At 37.2% G+C, this 21,166-nt stretch overlaps 5 protein-coding genes across 6 annotated transcripts; 2 read left to right on the top strand and 3 right to left on the bottom strand.

Moving 5' to 3' along the window:
* LOC116178403 (transmembrane protein 203) lies at positions 1 to 518 on the bottom strand. Its single transcript, XM_031497896.1, has one exon. The coding sequence runs from the start codon at positions 490 to 492 to the stop codon at positions 82 to 84; it is 411 nt and encodes a 136-aa protein (XP_031353756.1). The 5' UTR covers positions 493 to 518; the 3' UTR covers positions 1 to 81.
* Positions 466 to 978, bottom strand: LOC116178402 (ribonuclease P protein subunit p20). Its single transcript, XM_031497895.1, has 2 exons — positions 809 to 978; positions 466 to 758 (listed from the first exon to the last, which is right to left on the bottom strand). The coding sequence occupies exons 1-2, from the start codon at positions 950 to 952 to the stop codon at positions 492 to 494; spliced, it is 411 nt and encodes a 136-aa protein (XP_031353755.1). The 5' UTR covers positions 953 to 978; the 3' UTR covers positions 466 to 491.
* Positions 979 to 1,048: 70 nt separating this feature from the next.
* LOC116178383 (actin-interacting protein 1) lies at positions 1,049 to 9,685 on the top strand. The gene is made up of 10 exons (XM_031497870.1): positions 1,049 to 1,155; positions 1,226 to 1,323; positions 1,454 to 1,575; positions 5,625 to 5,715; positions 6,410 to 6,738; positions 6,799 to 7,083; positions 7,131 to 7,458; positions 8,477 to 8,853; positions 9,046 to 9,193; positions 9,242 to 9,685. The coding sequence occupies exons 2-10, from the start codon at positions 1,308 to 1,310 to the stop codon at positions 9,349 to 9,351; spliced, it is 1,806 nt and encodes a 601-aa protein (XP_031353730.1). The 5' UTR covers positions 1,049 to 1,155; positions 1,226 to 1,307; the 3' UTR covers positions 9,352 to 9,685.
* A 2,780-nt stretch (positions 9,686 to 12,465) lies between these two features.
* On the top strand, positions 12,466 to 15,500 carry LOC116178390 (protein phosphatase 1 regulatory subunit 7). 2 transcript variants are annotated; one of them, XM_031497882.1, is made up of 5 exons: positions 12,466 to 12,584; positions 12,664 to 12,955; positions 13,007 to 13,169; positions 14,796 to 15,104; positions 15,156 to 15,500. In XM_031497882.1, the coding sequence occupies exons 1-5, from the start codon at positions 12,572 to 12,574 to the stop codon at positions 15,327 to 15,329; spliced, it is 951 nt and encodes a 316-aa protein (XP_031353742.1). In that variant the 5' UTR covers positions 12,466 to 12,571; the 3' UTR covers positions 15,330 to 15,500. The 2 variants fall into 2 exon arrangements, with proteins under 2 accessions (XP_031353742.1, XP_031353741.1); XM_031497881.1 differs by having other exon boundaries at positions 12,466 to 12,611.
* Positions 15,501 to 16,185: 685 nt separating this feature from the next.
* Positions 16,186 to 21,029, bottom strand: LOC116178386 (serine/arginine repetitive matrix protein 1-like). Its single transcript, XM_031497873.1, has 5 exons — positions 20,501 to 21,029; positions 20,232 to 20,446; positions 17,210 to 17,642; positions 16,624 to 16,990; positions 16,186 to 16,571 (listed from the first exon to the last, which is right to left on the bottom strand). The coding sequence occupies exons 1-5, from the start codon at positions 20,509 to 20,511 to the stop codon at positions 16,236 to 16,238; spliced, it is 1,362 nt and encodes a 453-aa protein (XP_031353733.1). The 5' UTR covers positions 20,512 to 21,029; the 3' UTR covers positions 16,186 to 16,235.
* Between the last annotated feature and the right edge of the window lie 137 nt (positions 21,030 to 21,166).

Below are 21,166 nucleotides of genomic sequence, written 5' to 3'. Positions count from 1 at the left end.
ATTCCAAAATGATTACGATCTTGTATTAAACAATGTAATAAGTACAAAAGTATATTATTTTACATATAAGAATCGGAAAATTCAAGTCTGTTGACATGCGCGAACAGCAACCAGCTGTAACAGTATATAGACAGGCGCAAATATTTCCGAATAATCTAAGCTGAGCTGTCCCGTTAGCTTTTTACATAAGAGGAACTTAAAAATAAACATCATAAATATAAAATTAGCCGACCACGCCAGTCGTTGCAGGGACGCCTTCAACGAGCTCTCCAGTTGCATACGTATGAACACAATTACGCAAAAGTACGCGTTTAGGGCGTCCGCGGCGAACAGTGGGAAGAAAATCGCCCACCAAGTGAAATAATGCACTTCGGAGTGGTGATCGAATTTCAGCGCCAGCAATACGGTAAAAACCACAAGAGCGTTCAAATTAATCCATATTTCGAACACGGTGAGTCCCAACCACCGCACTATCTCTTGAATGGTAAACATTACACCGTGACGCCCTCGCGACACAATTTTATTTGCAAGGCGGAGTTGCTGCGTTTTAAAATTTCGTAATCGGCCTCGTCGACGGTCGGCTCCAGGTCGTCTACTAACTCCACAGTTGACGTATTTGTGGCTATTTTAAAGGCGACGTTTTGCTCGCAAACTTGTAAGGCTAACAATATGCCGCGTTGAATCGCAGCTCCCATGCAGTAGATGACGATTTCTTTCTCATCCTTTTTTATCAACTTATCGCACTTGTCTAGTAAGGCCTGCAAAACGGTTGGCTATTAAATGTGCAACTCTTGTACTTACCCAGTACTTTAATGTTCGATTTTGAGCTAACGTAAATGACTGAATCTCGGCGATCGAGTTTTTGTGGCGGTCGCTTTTGTAAATTATGCTGTCTCGAATCGTGGCGTTTATACGATCTTTTCTTGAAATGTGGCTGAGATGAATCTGCCATTATTTATCAACATTTCGAGGTTTGAAGTTTCTGCACAAATTTTAAGGTTAAACTGCATGGCTACCAATCGTCTAAAATCAGGATGGCCTACACTCAAAACTTAACAAAACCAAAAAATTTCCCATTTCCATCGCAAATTTCACGATTGCAGCAACGATAGTAACCGTAATCGAATGAATCCGGAATTACGTTTACCAAATAAGGTAATTGATATCAGTTTGAATCTATCCAAACAAGGCGTTGACAAAACTAATTGCCGGTGTTATCTTTTAGCCGTACATCTCATATTCCATTCATTTTGGCGAAGAAGCTCTAAAAGTTGATTGGATTAATAGGTTAACAGTATTCGCCGACAATGTCTTACAGTATTAGTAAGTAAAAAATCCGAATTTAATCAATGGAACTTTGTTTAACACAGTGTATTTTTGAGACATGTGATAACAGGTGTTCCATGCCGAAACTTTCAATAAATTCGATACATGATCGGTATTTTATTTTTAGAAAACACCTTCGCGACTTTACCACGAACGCAGAGAGGTCAGCCGCTAGTTTTGGGTGGCGATCCAAAAGGGAAGAATTTTTTATACACAAATGGTAACTCGGTTATAATTAGAAATATAGAGGTTAGTATAATTTCGCTCCTATCATATGAATATATTCTTGGAATGTAGTTTTATGAAATCGGGTGCAAGTAAAGCTACTGGAAGAGCTAGATTGAAATGTATTCACATTAAAGTTTACTCTTTCACTGCATAGGCAGTAGGCTGTTACTTGATTGACCTAGGTCAAGTTACCTTTGTGGATAAACCCAGGTGTCTACTCATTTTAGACAGATTATACTTAGTAGAGTACTGTATCAGTTGATTAGTATCATCAAAGAGTACTGTATTTGGATGATATTCATATTCAATTTAACTCGGAAATGTGGGTGTTATGGCAAGAATTGTGATGGTTTTCAGCAGTTTGCCAACAGAGGTCTCTACCATCGAGAAAAATGAGTAACAGCAAAGATACAAGGCTGTATGACACTATGCATTTCCTGACATCATGTCTAATATTATTTCCGAGATTATTTCTGATATAGAAAATGACTTTTATTTTCTTGTAACGTTTCTTGCATGCACGTTTGTAACCTGTATGACACTATTAAGTGGGCATTCGGCACGTGATTGGTAGAAATTGTATGTGGCACCCTGTATCACGCACTGCAAACATACCAGTTGGTAGTACTGTTGCATAAGATCAGGAACAGCTGATTGTGTATTTTTAACCTTGAATAATGCATTATAACCGTTGTTCTGTACTCTGGATATCCAGGGTGTGCTCCATGAACGTTTAGGTTTCTATTTACCTTGGGGTAAAAATGGCCTCCCATTTTTTTGACGGAAACACATGTTTTGATGCACCAGGAATCCGAATCAAATAAAATCAGTCTGTACTCTCATTTCTAGCTAAACGGCTGCATCGATTCAGATCAATTAATGTGGTACACATAAAAACCCAGAATCGTGTATGCGCAGGGTGTGGGTGGTATCTGTGCTAGGCACAGCAAATTTTTTTACACAATTTATGTGCCGCTAGCATTGTAAAACATAACAGTAAAGTAACTGGTACTATAGCAATATTATGGAACTATGGCCACTGCCAGTGTCTCTCAGTCTCTCGCCCTTTTCACACTTCAGCCATATTTTGTTCGTTTTCTTCTTCATCTTTCTTGTTAGTGAATGTGTTTTGACTCATTATATATATGAACTACTATAGCCTGTTGGGGGCGCAGTTAAATGAATGTAACCGAATACGCTCCGTGAAACCCATTCTGTTTACTTCACTACGTTTTTCCATCTGCATTAATTAGAAATAAAAATGTGTTGTACCAGCAATTCTTTATGATTCCAACATAATGAATCAGTAAAAAGGCACCATCTGCCACTATAGCATCACCGATAATAATAATGATGTTATTTATTGTGTAAATAAACATTCAAAGTTTTCAATACTGGTCAACTGAAAAAAGAAAGAGCAAAAAATATACAGGATGTTCTCAAATATGATGTATGTAAATGCAAGAGGGGCTAGTTCTTTGCCTTATTTTATGATTAAAAGTTCATATAAACACAGGCGAGGTAGTGTACCTCAAAATTTATTTGCATTGAACCATGCGGTTGCTTTCGCTTGCACCTCCCTACGAAAAGATGTTGCTCTTGAAAAATCTATGGCTAGCTGACAGAGAATGAGATAATGAAACAAGCGAACTCATTAATATACTTAAATCAAAAAGAGGACGGGACCTAGAATCGGACCTTGAGGCACCCCATGTAATTGTTATTAATGATTACATGCAGGAGTCAGATAGATAAAATTTAACTAAATCTGCTGTCGACGTCAAAATTCTAATTTATTAATTAATATAGTACGGGAGACGCAATCGGAGGCAATCGTTTGAGAGGATACTATAAATTAATACAGTTGAAAGTGACTGGGAACATGGTGAACACATCAAATACTTCAAACTCAGTGGCAATTTGTGCGGACCGTTTATTCTGCTCTTCCGTGCGCGTTTGGTTCGATCGGAGTAATACTCAGGACACACTTTTAACTACATAAATATTTTTCCTTTCATGACCTGCTCAACCATCCTTAAAGACATCAGAGCTGTATGGCAGAAAACAGTTTCCGTCATTGGGACTTTTAGTTAGAATACCATGAAAGATAAAACCAATTTAACCCCCTCCCCATCCCCAGCCACCCACTCTTTCAACACTTGATAAGGAGTCGTGGATGTTATAGTTGGCAGAAACCAACAATTCCCTTCGATTTATAGGATTAGAAATAATTCATGCCCCCCCCCCTCTCTTAAGACAAAACAATTTTAAAGGCCGTCTAACAACCGTCAATATGCAGGCTACCTATTGCAAAAATTAGAGGATTCCATGACAATTCCCCTAAAAGTGATTGGAAATCACAGAAGTGGATCCGACCAGACGGACGGACACAACGGGAAAGATATTGTGTAAACCGCAGAGGGTGGTGCCGTTTTTCTAGGTTGAAACAATACCGAAGATGAGAGTGAGCCATCCTGTCTAACATCCTGTAGTAAACAATTTACGTGTTGTTAACGTAATTTCGCTTTAAGCTTTGGAAATGGAATCCTGTTTGTTAAATGGACCTGGGGGAATTTCCTTCAAATAGGCACAGAATTGGAAAATTTTTTGTCAATGTTTTTTAAGTGTAAATTTAGAAATTGTTTTAAGTCATACATTTTGGAAGGCATAAGTAAGGGAACATTCACCTAATCGTAATCTTGATGTAAGGTAAATGTTTTATCTGGTCAGATGTTTTCCAAAAAGGTATTAGACAAATTAATTGGCCTTGTTTACTAACGCCACATGCAAGATATCGAAGGTTGGCGTTTGGTGTTTGGAGGTGGGAATAGCGAACGACGGCGGGGAATAACGATATGGAACCGATGAATGGAGGTGGTCTTTAATATATAATAATAATAATCAATAATAATTTTTTCTGGTCTAAATAACAACGAATCATATAGTGTCTTATATCGTTATATGTGTAATAAAAAATGCTACTTAATACAGTGTGTACTTTTCTTATGGGTCATATAAAAAAACAAAGTTGACGATTTCTCCGAAACGAAACGTTGTATTGCGAGTCTCTCAACGCTGTCTTGTAGAGCTCAATTAGTGTCAGTGAGAAAGTGTTTTTATCTGTTTTGTATCTGTTAAAAAACAATACGAAATCGGCAAATTTCGGTTTTTCTGGAATATCTTCTGAAGTAATCGGAATGTTATGTTTTTTTAAAGTATAACTCATTAAATTGCACATTTATTCTGACTATCGTATCTTCTATGGTTTCGGAGATCTCCATGATAGACAACCTTATCTTGGACACAGTGTATATAGGTATGTGTAAAAATAATCGAAACTTTTTAAAAAAATAAAAATATTTTTCTGAACTAAAGCAATTTTATTGTTTCCACCTAGAAATACAACTGCACTAGATATAGGGTCACTTGTGCCAGATCGTGAAGTTCTAGCGCACGTGTTCGAAACGCGCTTTTGGCGTCTGCGATGTCTAGAAATCTACGCATGTGCCAAGTTCAAAGATCATTTGATTCGGTTCTGTTTGTCAACGAAAATAGGTCTGTTAATCCCCTGTTTCTAATAAACAGACATGTTTCCGTCGACAAACAGAACCGAATCGAATGATCTTTGAATTTGGCGCATGCGCAGATCTCAAGACGTCGCAGACGCCAAAAGTGCGGCTCGAACACGTGCGCTAGAATTTCACTGTCTGGTGCGTCATGTGACTGTGTGGCACAAGTGCCCTGTATGTACTAACTGCACCAAAATAATCCCAAGTTGACACTTGTAAATTTTGAAAAACTGATTTTTATACATACGCATAAAAAATTGATAGCTTTCATATAATATTTTTGCAATGTTAGACAATCGACAATCCAAAATTCCTATTCAAATATCTAATGAAAATCCAAAATATAGGTGAGATTCGACACGCAAACTGCATTACGCACTTTTTTGTTCAAAGGTAAAAACTTATTTAAATATTCAAACGTAATATTTCTTGCACTTCCACCAAATAAAAACTTGCATTCTTTTTATCATTATCATTTAAATTCACTTGTTTTTTTTTCAGAACCCAGCAATTGCCGAGATCTACACAGAACACTCCCTTCCTGTCAATGTTGCCAAATACTCTCCAAGCGGCTTTTATATTGCATCGGGTGGTAAGTACCGACGTAACTGTTTTTGTATTGCTGTGTAGTTCACCTGGAAGTCCAATATGACCCACACAAAAGAACAAACATATCTAAATGTCACGCAGAATTTCAGGTCCACTACTATATCTAATTATCACCACATTATTCATCACTCAAAAGGCAAAAACAATTAGATTTTAACACGAAATTTACTTTCTTTATTTTAACAAAATTTAAAAGTTTTTGTTGTTCTTACCTCTCTGTTTACCTGTTTTTTAAAACACAATTTTATAGTTTAATGCTCATTACGACAAACTTTGTTGACGGTAAAATGAAAACCGATGATACCACAAGCTTAACTTCAAATATGTACTGACTTCAAACGTGAGTGAAATCGTGAACCACCTAACGTGACTCTTCTTGAACTGAATAACTTGATTGTGTTGAATGACGTGAATATCTTCCTTTCTTCAATCCACCGTTTATGAACATGCTATCGCCATCCACATCCAGATTTCGTAAGACCTGCATATTCGCAAACTATCCCCCATATCAACGTAAGCAATTAGTTGTTCTCTTATCGAACACATTTCTTTTATCACACCCGTCGGGCTTTCTACAAACATCTTAAAAAATAATAAAATTTAACAAAAGAAAACATCTGCAAATTTCATACAATGTAAACGTCTTATCAAATTAAATAACGCAATCAAATTTGCAGATCAATCTGGAAAGATTCGTATTTGGGACACCGTTAATAAAGAGCACATCTTGAAGAATGAGTTCCACCCGATCGGTGGACCGATTAAGGACATCGCCTGGTCGCCGGATAATCAACGTATGGTGGTCGTGGGCGAGGGTCGCGAGCGTTTCGGGCACGTTTTCATGTCCGAGACCGGTACGTCGGTCGGCGAGATTTCCGGACAATCTAAGCCAATTAATTCCTGTGATTTTCGTCCGACGCGCCCGTTCCGTATAGTGACGGGCTCGGAGGACAACACTGCCGCCTTTTTCGAAGGACCGCCCTTTAAGTTTAAGATGACGAAACAGGTTAGTTAAGCGAATGGACATAAATTGGCGTAACTTGTACGGGCTTCTTTTTAATGGCAGGATCATTCGCGTTTTGTGCAAGCCGTTCGTTATTCACCAAATGGTAATTTGTTCGCATCGGCCGGTTTCGATGGGAAGGTGTTTTTGTATGACGGAACATCGTCCAAACTGGTAGGTGAGGTTGGTAGTCCTGCTCACAGCGGAGGGGTATACGCTGTCAGTTGGAGTCCCGATGGTAAGCAGTTGTTGACCGCCAGTGGTGATAAGACCGCAAAGTTGTGGGACATTGAAACTCGCCAGGTTGTGTCAGAGTTTATCTTAGGTTCTACTGTCGATGACCAGCAGGTAACCATTTACCCATTTTGGTTCCTCACTGACAGTCGATTGCTTAGGTTTCTTGTCTGTGGCAAAATCAGTATTTGCTCACCGTTTCACTGAGCGGATTTATTAACTATTTAGATGTGAATAATCCCGCGAAACCATTGAGGATTGTGATGGGGCACAATAAACCAATCACCGTTTTAACGTTAAGTGAAGATAGAAGCAACATTTTTACTGGGTCGCATGACGGTTTTGTTACCAACTGGAATGCCAACGACGGGGAGAATATACGAGTTAATGGCGCCGGGCATGGTAATCAAATTAATGGAATGAAAGCTGTTGGAAATACGCTTTATACATGTGGTATAGATGATTCACTAAAACAGATTGATATAGAAGGTAAGCTTTAAGAGGCAAGGAATTCAGTTGGGGCGATTTTACTTTCTATGAATGAAACCTATGCCTTCATGTGGTCCCCAAAAATTGGGATAATTTTAATATCGGTCCATGCAGAATTTAGTTTCTGCATGAAATGGTGAAATACTAATAATAATACTTTTTATTTCATTAGGTTTTTACCAATAATATACAAAAACAAGAGAGAAAAAAACATTACACACTACGTGGTTTTACCTTTACCTTTCACTTTTTAATTTGATAGTTTTTAATTGGAGGGTTGGTAAGATTGAAAAATTAAGCAATACAAAAACAAATTCAACAAATATATTACGCCTCCAAAATCCGAAGACTTATCGTACAAGCTGATAATAAAAATCATAAGTGAATTTCATAATCTCCAAAAATCAAAAGGCTGTGACTTAATTTGAAACTTTTAAAACGTAATTGAAGCTACATTATCAATTAAATTGCTACGTAATCACATGCGCTATCCATAGCAAATTAAGAAAGATACCTCTAAATACAGCCGTGGGTTAACTGCTAACTGACTTATAATATAATTATTGCGTAATTTTAGACAAAGGTCCTACCAATTAAAATTTATAATCTCAAACGCCTAATAAATCGACAGCAAATAAACAAAAGCAATTAATCAAGACCCTTTAGCTATACCAATCGCAAAGAAAAAAAATAAAGGGTAAATTTACGTAGAGCCTGCGTCCTAGAGTAATTTGAATTGTTAAGATTCGTGCCAAAACATACAGTGACGCGCGTAATTTGCCTCTTTCGCCTTTAATAAAATTCATAAAATTTATAGCGGGGACCGTCTAAAAAAATATTGACTTACATTTTTGTGCAAATTACAGTCTGGTTACAAACAAGGAGGTTAGGGGGAATTAGGATGACCACATGGAGACGTTAAACGCCTATCATGTATCTAGGTATTCTTTTGCACTACATATTTTGAGAGAGAAACAGTGTTTGCGCTGTAACAAGTAATGCATACTTTTATTTGTAGGTAATACATATACAAAGGAAGACGTGCATCTCGGTTCACAACCACGAGGAATGGACATAACCAAAGATAATAGTACAATAATAGTCGGTAGCGTTAACGAAATTTCCGTTATACAAAACGGACGCGTGGTTAACGTTACGAAAGTAAATTACGAACCGTCTTCCGTCGGCATTTGCTCGAATGGTCACGTCGCAGTCGGCGGCGGTACCGACAATAAGGTACACATTTTCGAACTGAACGGTACCAGTTTAACTGCGAAAACCGATTTGAACCATACTGGTGCGATTACCGCCGTCGCGTATTCTCCGGATGACAAATACTTAGTGGCGTGCGACGCTAACCGAAAACTGATATTATACACCGTCGAGGATTATAAGGTAATAAAAATCAAGAAAAGTGCATTGACTGCTGTTCCATTTTTTTTCGTTGATGCGTTTTCCATCAAAAGTGCGCTTTTGCGATAAAAGTAAAAATTTAATTCCTTCTTGTATTACGTGATCTAATTCAAGCAGCAGTTCGTTCATTTCTCTAATTTTATACCAAAAAAGCATACACATTGAATGTTTCAGCCCTGCCCTGAACAGTGGGCGTATCACAATGCCAAAGTGAACTGCGTCGCATGGTCGCCAGATTCGTTACTAGTAGCAAGTGGCAGTTTAGATACAAGTATCATTGTATGGTCGATCGAAAAGCCATCAAAACATCTAGTAATTAAAAGTAAGTCAGTTTCTCCACCGGTCGCATACTAATCTTACATCAACCTAGATGCACACGCTCAAAACCAAATAACGCAACTGTCGTGGTTGGATAACGAGACGCTGGTATCCGTCGGTCAAGACTGCAACACGAAGATATGGAATGTTACTCGATTCTAGGCTTTTACAAATTGCATTTACCCGGGTGTTTGAAATGATAAAAATTATAATATTGGCGGTATATTTTGATATTGGACTTACTGTACTATAATAGCGAGGATTTCTTCGCGGATGATACCTGTTTTATTTATAAAAGGAAAAAAGCATTTACATCGTTTGTACTAACATTTTTGTACTCGATTTTAATAATTTTACAATCTACGAATTTTAGTGCATAAATGTCAACTATTGTGATAACTGTCGGCAATGGTTTGATTGTGTGTAATTTGACTTGTAGGTATATGGAATGTTAAGAACTGTAGATTTATTTAATTATTAAAGAAACACAGCTTTACCTATGTTTGTCATTACCAATTTTATTCTTGTTTATTCAGTTCATAGTCCACTGCAGCTCCCACTTACTAAAGCTCCATGCGAAGTGCAGCCAAAGAAGCCTGTAAGCAAAAGCATTTAAAATATATACATCTGCACTCAAATTTTGTGTTGTTGAGACAATGGGAACCCAATGTGGGTGGTCTATTTAGAATTTCAAAAGTTATTTTAAAATTTGTATTTTGTTCAACATAGGAAAATTTACCGCTTCATAGTGAACGTGAACAAAAGTATGTCTGGTGATAACAAGAAATGTATTTGGGAAAGACCACACTTTAGACCATACAGTACCTCATTGCTATTAGCCCTACGCTTTCAATACAAAATGGGTGGTCACATATAGGGGGCACTGTTGTCCTGGGTATGTGAATCTCGGGGTCAACTAAAATTGTGTAAACACCACTTGTAGCAGTATAGAGCAGATTCTATAGTAACTGAGTTGTACAGAAACCTTTATAATAGTAGATTACATATCGAGCTGGGAAGTGGTTCCTTACCTACGCCGAGGGCTGAAGGTAGGTTTGTTTTTTCGGCATATCTGTGTGATTAACTGATTTCTGTCAAATCTTATCATCGGATAACTTCGAACAGATTTGTTTGACCCTGAAACTCTCATACCGAGCCGATGTCAATGATAATATTTTCAATTAGCGGTCTAAATATCGGTATATGAAGAAATTGTTTGGCGGTAGTCGGCATTTTTAGCCGAGTTGCAAGAATCCCGTATCTGTGAAAAATCGTGGTTCGATTTTAAGAACCATATCGCGGAATTTGGTTACCTGCAATTTTATGTGTGCGAATAAACGAAGAAAAACTTTTTAGCAACCTGCGATTAGTAGCAGCAAGGCTTTTTATTTACGATTGGTAAAATATACACGAAGGAACATTTTCGAGTCGGAGAACCGCTTTTAAAATACAAAACAGACTTAAATAAACCGAGCTTGAAGCTTTTCGTGATAAGTTTTTTCCAATTGCTAACAGTAACGGCTAGTTAAAAAGCCCAGTTCCTCAAATTTGAGTCATTTCATTGGACAATGCCTTGTGGGATTGTGCGATACATAAAATTTTGTATACAACGGCGTACGGTAAGAAAATTGAAAGACAATTAATCGGTGCATTTACCCGCAACAAAATCTAGTGCACAAATTGCGCAAAATTAAAATCAACACAGCGAACTGATTCTTTTCGGACGCACAAATCTCTTCCGATTGTGTCTCACGTCCCAACAGACAAAAGAACCGCCGTAGTATAAACACTACCTACGTGTTGCAAGACGAGAAGAGAACAAATGGACCCATTACAATAAAATGGCAATGTAGACAAAAAATAATCATGGCCCTTTTGACATCTCCGTTAGTTATGAACCGAATTACAAGAAATTCAAACTGGGCAAATTTTAGCGATATAATACGCAAGGGCAAAAGTTGAGCTTAACCGATTCAACATTCATAGTGCCATATTAGTCATTTTTGCAAATTTATTTGTAAGTCTTACGACAAATCGTAGGGTCTGTAGGATGTTTTTGTTTTCAATGGTAAGTATAGGGTAAGTCAAAATTGCAGTGCCGGGTTGGAACCCCCTAAGATCATCGCGGCATAATCTATAACCTATAATACGGGACTTACCCTTGAGACAGCAAATGTATAACTGCTTCAAAGACGCGGAATTACAATGAATTACAGAATGACAAAATACAATTATACATATACAATCTGAAGTTATTCGCCAATACTTTGTTGAAGAGAATAGGTACTTTGGAAATGTAATAAAATAACCATAAATCAAAACGTATTTTTCATTCCACACATTATGTATATCGGGATTGTATTGGTAAAGTGACAAAGTACGAAGCTGTGTCTTCTCAGTGGATTACCGTCGAAGGTCCCAATACATTCATGAACTATGAATCTCAAACCAATTGGGAACGCCTTCATATCGTCGGTTAAAATCAATAGCCAATGAGGATGCAACATGTGCATGAAAAAGTGAGGAAGATTTTATTCCGTTATACTTAGTAGGGTGACCATAATTTTTCAACAAAAAAAGTGTATTTATAATTTTTAAGGGAATACATTGCTAATACTCAGGGAAATTTTTCTGGTCACAATTTTACGAATCTTTAATCAAATAGTATGTCTGTATTATGTATATATAAATTTTAAAAGTTAATTTTCCTGCGACGTTCCTGCCTGAACATTTTGATCATCATTTTGGTACCAGTCGTACTTTTTGAAACCATGAATTTCCTTCAGAAGTTGTGGTTTAGTCTTTAAGAACTGACACATTTCATCGATCGGTTGCTGCACAATGGATCAAAATCCAAATAAACAAAACGCCAAATCATTTATGACCAAAGACATACAAGAAGTCATAATTATATTTCGTTTGGACAAAAAGTTTGACCACATTCTATACGATATTCGTTCTATTAAAAGCCCGGGGCGCAGGGGCTTCGGCTTGATCCCAAAACCGAGATTGTCGCTGTTAAATCGGGACGTCTGGCAAGCCTCATGCGCATTCTAATGAATTATTACGTAGTAAATCAGGTTATTTAGAAGACCATCAGGGATTATTTTATCTGTGACCAATTAAAAGTGATGGAGAATACTGTTATATTTTTGCCTAGGCTAGGTATCGTGCTTATGTGTAAGTATTTAATGAAATATTCAAGTTTCTATAATTAAGGAAAAAATACCACAATTTTGGATACACCCCGTATAACAAATCAATGCAATATTCCAGCGAGTGGTTGTTGTCTCGGGTTAATGTTTTGGGCGGCCGTTAACCTCAAAGAAGGTTATTTTAAATTGATTTCTTGAAAATTATTAAGAAATATTAGAACCCGAACATGTCGAAAGAAGGTAGTGAATCTTCAGATGAGCACAACGGTTACAATAATACCAGCATCTCGACTTACTCATAAGTATGTTATATTTTTAGAGGATACCGGAATGGAAGAGGACACCTCCCCTCAACAACAACCAAATGAAGAGGCTCCAGTGAACGATGTAGTCATAATTGATCCAGATACCTACGAGCTCGATCTAACACATGGTCGTATACTCAAATTGCAGAACTTTGAGCCGCTTACGCGTATAGAACGATTGTATTTACGGTGGAACTTCATAAAAAAAATCGAGAACCTAAGCATGCTGGTTACACTACAGGAACTCGAGCTTTACGATAATCAAATTAGAAAAATTGAAAATCTCGACGCTCTGGTCAATTTGCAGTAAGTAAGTACAGGCATGATTTTGACCCATGTCGACTATGTAATCTTTAGGATTTTAGATTTGTCCTTCAATAAAATTAAGGTGATCGAAGGGTTGGAGAACTTGGTCAACTTACAGAAGCTGTTCTTATCGTCTAACAAAATTGTAAAAATTGAAAATATAAGTCATTTGAAGAGTTTAACGCTGCTGGAACTTGGCGATAATAAAATAAAGGTACTGATGGGCAATAGTGGTAAGAAATGTGATCTGTATCAGATTTCTATGTGGTAGTTTAAATTGGGTATACAGGGTGTCCGTGAAAGCATATGTTGAAAAATTAACTGTATTAAAAATTACCAAAATTGGAAACCAGCCAGAAGTTACATTCCCTTTTTTTTTAAGGAAATTCGCTTTTTGGATAGTTCCCCCTAAATGGGGAAACAAAAAATAACTAGGACCGGGCTGAAGTTTCATTCGGTTTTTTTTTAAATGTATGACCTTCGAAAGTGATGGTACCGGAACCAATTTTCATCCCCTTTTTGAAAAAGAGCCCTAAACCTCTACAAATTCGTCCCTGAAGTTAACAAATTGCGCAAGTGTGTGAGTGAGTGAGTTTTGCACGTGGAGGATAAGGGCACCGTGGAGGCCCAAGGGCTTACTTAAAATCCCCTAAATGTCGTTTTTCGAAAAGTGCCCCACAGTTCGAAAAATTCCCTTTTATTTGGTCAATGGCGCGGTATATGAATAATGCAACTTGCAATTCAAAATTGATTTATTAAAATTGAGTTAGTTTTGCACGCGGAGGATAAGGGCGCCCTGGAGGCCCAAGGGCTTACCTAATACCTCCCACCTGTCGTTTTTCGAAAAGTGCCCTACAGTTCGAAAAATTCCTTTTTATTTGGTCAATGGCGCGGTATACGAGTAATGCAAGTTGCAATTTAAAATTGATTTATTAAAATTGAGTGACTTTTGCACGCGGAGGAGAAGGGTGGCGTGGAGGCCCAAGGGCTTACCTAAAACCCCCTAACTGACTTTTTTCGAAAAGTGCCCCACAGTTCGAAAAGTTCCCTTTTATTTGATCAATGGCGCGGTATATGAATAATGCAAGTTGCAATTCAAAATTTATTTATTAAAATTGAGTGAATTTTGCACGCGGAGGATAAGGGCACCGTGGAGGCCCAAGGGCTTACTTAAAATCCCCTAATTGTCGTTTTTCGAAAAGTGCCCCACAGTTCGAAAAATCCCCTTTTATTTGGTCAGTGGCGCGGTATATGAATAATGCAACTTGCAATTCAAAATTGATTTATTAAAATTGAGTTAGTTTTGCACGCGGAGGATAAGGGCGCCCTGGAGGCCCAAGGGCCTACCTAATACCTCCCACCTGTCGTTTTTCGAAAAGTGCCCTACAGTTTGAAAAATTCCTTTTTATTTGGTCAATGGCGCGGTATACGAGTAATGCAAGTTGCAATTCAAAATTGATTTATTAAAATTGAGTGAGTTTTTCACGCGGAGGATAAGGACACCGTGGAGGCCCAAGGGCCTACCTAAAACCCCCTAACTGTCGTTTTTCGAAAAGTGCCCTACAGTTCGAAAAATTTCCTTTTATTTGGTCAATGGCGCGGTATACGAATAATGCAAGTTGCAATTCAAAATTGATTTATTAAAATTGAGTGACTTTTGCACGCGGAGGATAAGGGTGGCGTGGAGGCCCAAGGGCTTACCTAAAACCCCCTAACTGACTTTTTTCGAAAAGTTCCCTTTTATTTGGTCAATGGCGCGATATACCAATAATAAAATAAATGTTAAACAGGACACTCTGTATTACAATAAAAGGGCCCGTGTAACACTCTGTATCTATAGGATATCGAAAATCTAGGCGGACTATCAAATTTGAAATATCTATACATGGGGAAAAATAAATTATCGAAAATAGCGAATTTGGATTCCCTCCCGAACTTAACATCTCTCAGCCTGCAGTCGAATCGCATAACCAAAATTGAGAATTTGGAAGCGTTGCCGCAGCTGGACGAGATATATTTGTCCGAGAATAATATAACGGAAATCGAAAACCTGGAGCAAAACACGGCGCTTGAGACGCTAGACCTTGCCCAGAATAAAATTTCAGTAATCGGCAACGTTAGCCATCTGACAGAACTAACCGAGTTTTGGGTAATTTTCTTTGTAATACTGTTAATGGTTATTTATGGGTCCTTTTTTTAGCTTAACGATAATCGAATTGCAGATTGGAAGTACGTTGAAGCTCTGAAGGAGAATAAAAGCTTAAAGACTGTGTATTTGGAGCACAATCCTGTTGCTGACGATCCTGCCTATCGTCGTAAATTGAAAATGTTTATTCCTTCCTTAACACAGATTGATGCAACACTGTGTGTGTAAACAGTATTTTATGGATACCTGTATGGAAATAATTGTACCTAGTTAATTATAAAACTGTAGGATAAATGTAATTTTGTGTTTTGTATTTAAAAGAAAAACAGTTTTAGCATAAGAAATTTTATTTTGTTTTATTTGCTCTAGACCTGGAAAATACACATGACTTTTAACTAAGTTGTTGTTTTTCTCTACCTCGTCCAGCATTCTATCGTTTGCTTTCATTTTTACCATCACATCACAAGCTGCATTCCAAACAAGTGGTCCCAGAACGTTAAATCATCATAAATATGTGGTGTTGGTAAACCGAAAACCTAAAATTTGGGCAGATTCATGACAAGAAAGCTCTGCTCAAGTAAAGTGCAAAAATTGAATATTCCATCAAAATCGATACGTTACTTGAATTATACCTTTAAATCAATAAATACTCTCGAATGCAAGTAATATATCGTCTGGCTTTATTTATGATGCAAACGTTATACGTTACAATTCAACAATTTCATGTAATTTTACTAACTGCAAAATCTATTTTAAATCAATCCATAATTTGAATAAATCTCCCAATATTCATTCCAAATAATTATGGAAAAATAGAACGAGGAAAGTAGGATTATGACAAAGAAAGCCTCGTTCCAATCTTACATCCATTGTACAGCAATGTTCGATTTGGACGGCTTTATAAATATACGGCGTAATAATAATGAACGAGAGCTTTACATACAAAAATTGGTTTCTGATGTAGTAAAACACTTTCCGAAATTCTCACGGGAACGGCAACAGGAAAAAACATGATTTTATGTTTTACAGTCGGAAAGAGACTTCTAGAACATATAGGTTTCTGAAAGAGACTTGCCAAACAAGGTACAGGAAAAAAATTGTATATTTAAAGTCCAAAATAATATTACAATACATTTAGGGTTCTGTAGAAACCGAATTGTCAGCTTCTGGTTCAGGCTCACATTCCTCAATTACAACACTAGACGAGGTAGCCGTACTGACAGTCGTCTGATTTTCAGATGGCGCTGTTGTGGTGGTGGTAGTTGTCGTGGGTGTTTGTGGCCGCGCAGGTCGAAACGGTCGGACCGGTGTTCGCGGTCTAAAGCCCGGATGTAGAGTGTGCAGATAGGGTCTGACCATGTACGGAGGTGGTCGAAATAATCCTCTCGGAAGTGCGACGGGCGGAGGAATCATCCCCCTTGGAAAAAATCTAGGCCTGAGCATCGGATCTGGATACCAAAACGCTTCCGCCTACCAAAGAAACGGGTTAGAAATGAAAATCGCGCACAATGTGCACACGCACCCCGTAGTAAAAATCCGCCGCGTGAGTTTCGTCATAACTTTGTAGCTCGGACGAACTGGAATGTTTGGTGGGTCGAGGCGACTTGCTTCGCGTGCGCCTTCGCGGTCTGTAAGGCGAACGGCTGCGCCTCCTATGATAGGGGGAAGGAGTGCGCCTTCTGTGCGAAGAAGAATATCCCCTTCTATTTCGATCGTCTGGCGATCTACTGCGTCTGGTAACTTTGCTGGAAGCAGGTGGCGGATTGTCCCTCGCTGGAGTCTTCCTTGACGGAGGTGACGGTTGTCGGCGCTTCGAGTAGGGCGAGATACTTCGTTTTCTACTGTAAGGCGAACGACTGCGTTTTCCTGGCGGAGATTTACTGCGAGGTCTAAAATGACGATTCTGATTCAGGCCATGACATTTATGTACATGTAAGATGCCATAATGCACTTACACCATTAGCCTCTACTGACTAAACGGTAGTGGATACTCATCCTTGTTTCATTTATGTATAAATATTGACTAATCACTAGCTTTAAAAGATGAATAGCGGCCCGAAGACCAAAACACGGAAGATGGCGAGCCCCCTTCAGATATAAATAATTACCTGGAATATTTATGCGTACTAGATCTATCATACGGTCGTTTGGGCGAGATGGAACGACTACGTTTCCGTTCGTAACGCTTTGGACTATCACCATACTGCCGTCCTCTTCTGTCGGGCGTCTTGCTCCTTTTCGACGTGCCGGGTTCCGGGCTTAATTCGCGACGCGTTTCCTTCCTTCTGGGATACCCGCCATCGTAGGAACGCCTTCTAAAGTGCTCACTTTTTGACGGTTGGCTGCTTTTAAATTTTTTCGGACTAGATTCTATCGACGGCGATCGGCTATAACTCCGTTTGTAGGTCTCTCTGGAACGGCTTCGCGACCCGGAGCGTGCACGCGTGCGAACCGGAGACGTCGAGACGATCCTCTCTTCTAAGTGCTCTTCAACATTGACCACGAGCTCTTCTCTGTCAAATATCGGACGCTTTCCTTCACCTAACAAAATCAGTCAATATTATGTTAAGACAGGACAGAGTAAACACAACTACTTTCAATTTTTTAAATTATAAGCTCCACAATTAAATTATCTGCCATCTTCGGTTTCTTCTTTTTTTAAATTTTCTTCTTCAGTTGATCAAAATTAAAGTTACTTTTGAAATTCAAATTACTTTACGTAATCAGCAACACAAGCAATAAATTATAAACTAATTTAGGTACTGAATATTAATATTTTAAAATACTTCTTTAAAATGAAATGTCAAAAAAAATTTAAAGTCAAAAATAATCTTCTCTCTTCTTGTCTCTTCCATTGCATCGTAGATTTCGATCCTTATCTTCCAATACGAAAAATCAAAATTGAATTGCTTCTTTGTTAAATGAATTATTGATTTTTAAAACTTTGACTGTGAAAGTATACTAATTCATCAATAATAACATCTTTAATACTGGAATGTTTAAATAAAATTAAAAGTGACGAATTAATTCAGTTACTACTTGTACAAGTTACAAAAAGCAGTACTTACAAGATTATTAATCCCGGTATCTTCAAAATGCTGCAAGTGTTCTTGCGATTACTGATGTCTTCCATTCTTCTACATAAACGATGTTTTCTGTTTTCTGTATACAAATACTCTTCAGAAATGTAAACAAAATACCTAGTAAATGCTAGCAAGACATTTGTCATCTACAGTAAAAAGTAGAAAGTTGACAATGTTGACTTGTCAAATTTCTTACATACACAAGGTATTGCATGAGGCTAACGCTCGGCAAGCTTGACCCAATTGTGTGTTGAACTATAAATACATCACAATTACCTTTCCGTACTTGTCATTGTTTTTTGTATTCGAATTCCAATTTAAACTGTCTCAACGTATGAGTCTGTCAATATCGAAAATGTTTTATAACAAATTTTAGTGATGGGGGGGTTTTCGATTTACTGCACTGTTTTTGAATATACCAAAGTTTTTTGACACAAATTCAAAAACATCCAAAATTTCCCACTTACATATTTCTATTTCTGAAAAATTCCCAATATTTCCGAAAATGTTCTGAAAATCTTCAAAATGTCTTACATATATTTCCAAAACGTCCAAGACATTTCAAAGATTTTTAAAACAATTTCTAAGTTTCTTACCGACAAAACGCTACACATTTTGCAACATTTACAAAATTTTTCCAAAAAGTTTCTACATGTTACCAAGACTTTCAAAACACTTTTCTAAACATTTTAATAGTATATTGAAAGACAAGTGTTACAATGCGATCTATTGTAATACGATTATCTTGTGGCACGAGTGGCGTAGCGAAGCGGAGCCACGAGTGGCCACAAGATAGGAGTATTACAATAAAGCATTGTAACACGTGTTTTTCATACTCTTTTTTCTATTTCGGGGCTTTAATTTAATTAAAAAGTAATTATGAAAAACTACAGGAAACTTTAGAATTAATATGTCTTAAGTTGGCAACAACATTTACGTTGACAAATTTTAAGTTGGCAGCGTAGATAAACCATATATCTTCTCTTATATATATGAGATAAACACAACACTGGCATTTGGAAACTTTAAATTCCGTGAATGTGTAATTTTTTATTCGAAGATAAATTTATTTATGGTGTATAAACTGCTGATTTGGAATGTATTAAGTTAGTTCTTCGTGTACCAAAAATCAAGGAAAACACATAAATTTTACGTAATTTGATTTCACATCTGATGATTTGACGTTGACGTCTTGGCGAACTGCCAACTGAGAGATGAAAAGTTACCAAAAACAATGTTACAATGGAACTCATTTGAAACTGTTTTTGCCGAAAACAGTTGCACAAAATTCTCATTGTAACACCGAAATAGAAAAAAAATTTTCCTACCTAAAATGTTCTACACATTATCAAAAGTTAATAAACACTCTTGGTTTGTACTGCAAATTTCCTAAATGACATTGTTTGTTACTCTTAAGTAACAATGATTTAATTTTGATCATAAATAAATACAGGGACCTCAAAAACTAATAAGACACTGTTGTAACTAAGTTTTTTTAAAAATGGAAACCGTATCATTATGCACAAAAAATCAGGGTAACTTTGTATAATCTATTCCAAAAATTTTCCGTTTTCAAAATAGTGACTCAATAAAATTCAGCGCCATAGTTGGAGGTGATAATGTGTTTATGTAAACAATCCTCAATGAACTTGCCAGACAGCCCGGTCAATTTATTTATTTATGTCTAAGTGAATTGTAAGTTATATGGTATATTCACAATTACACTTCCATAGCCAACTATGACGCTTAATTTTTTGAATCATCCGATATTTTTAATTGTAAAAAATGCTTGTTAGTTGGCTATGACTGCTCATGGTACAAAAAAAACAATCGAGCACTAAAGAAATGTCACTTTTTCTTATGACTTACTTAATAAATCAAAGGAGCAGTTCATACACCTCTACATATTTTACACAATAGTCAAAACCCAGCGAGACCGGGGAAATGGAATGCAGTAAATAGAAAACAGCGCATGACTACATGAGCAAGTACGTATAAAAGAGACACAGTTAAATTCAAATACGATACAAACAGCTATAATATTTACCCCTTCTATGAACGACTAAAGAAGTAGGATCGTCCAAACTGGTCTCGATTACGGGTGGAGACGATGTTGGTAAATCTGGCAAGTACGGTCGTCGTATTACAACCTTTATACCCTCCAAGTCGTGTGCACTTAGCCTGGTCAGCAAAGCCCTAACTCGGCCACCCTGCTCCTTGCTACCCTTAGTGCTAACCGAGGCAGATTCCTTGCCCCTACTCCTGCGTTGGTTTTTTAATAAATAAAAAAAGGTTGGTTTTTACTGTTGTATATACCTTTTACTCATTCCGCTTTTCCTTAATTAATTGTGGAAACTTGTAAAAACTAAAAACTAAACAAATGACATAAACATACTGCACGTTGCAGTTTCCTTTTTATCCTTTCTACTAGGGATTTTTTGTTTAATGAAGCTTCTCAATGTGGCTGCGTTACGGTCGCATTCAATTACCAATAGATACTCAACAATCTCAGACCGGAAAAAATCGATTCTTAATTACACTTTTCACATTCCTGAACGTGGGCGTGCTTGTTTGTGATTATTTACTGTATTTATCCCTGTGTTACAAAATTACTTCTCTTTATTATTTTCGTCTTTTATGTGAAGACTGATAGAATTTCCTTTAAACAATTTTAATGTAGGGAAATTATTTCTACGGCGGGTTCCTTTTTTGTCATTTTAGAGTAATGTTCCGTAATAAAATGCCTTTTACTATAGAAGAGGACAAGCTGCTGTTGAAATTTTACTTTCACTCAGGCAAAAAATAAAAACGATTCTGCAAAATTTCGTTTTTTCCGAAAGTAGTCGCAATTTTTTGTTTCAGAACTGCATTTTGTTAAGTATCAAAATACGCAACTTTGCTAAATTTTATACATCTCTTACAGTTGCCGTGATGGCCCTCGAATTTGAATCAGCCTGTATAGTAAAAATTAAAAGTTGAATA

Source organism: Photinus pyralis, unplaced genomic scaffold (genome assembly GCF_008802855.1).
Source record: "Photinus pyralis isolate 1611_PpyrPB1 unplaced genomic scaffold, Ppyr1.3 Ppyr1.4_LG8, whole genome shotgun sequence".
NCBI classification, from domain to species: domain Eukaryota; kingdom Metazoa; phylum Arthropoda; class Insecta; order Coleoptera; family Lampyridae; genus Photinus; species Photinus pyralis.
The sequence above is the reverse complement of the archived record's forward strand: the minus strand, read 5'-3'. Positions and strand labels throughout refer to the sequence as shown.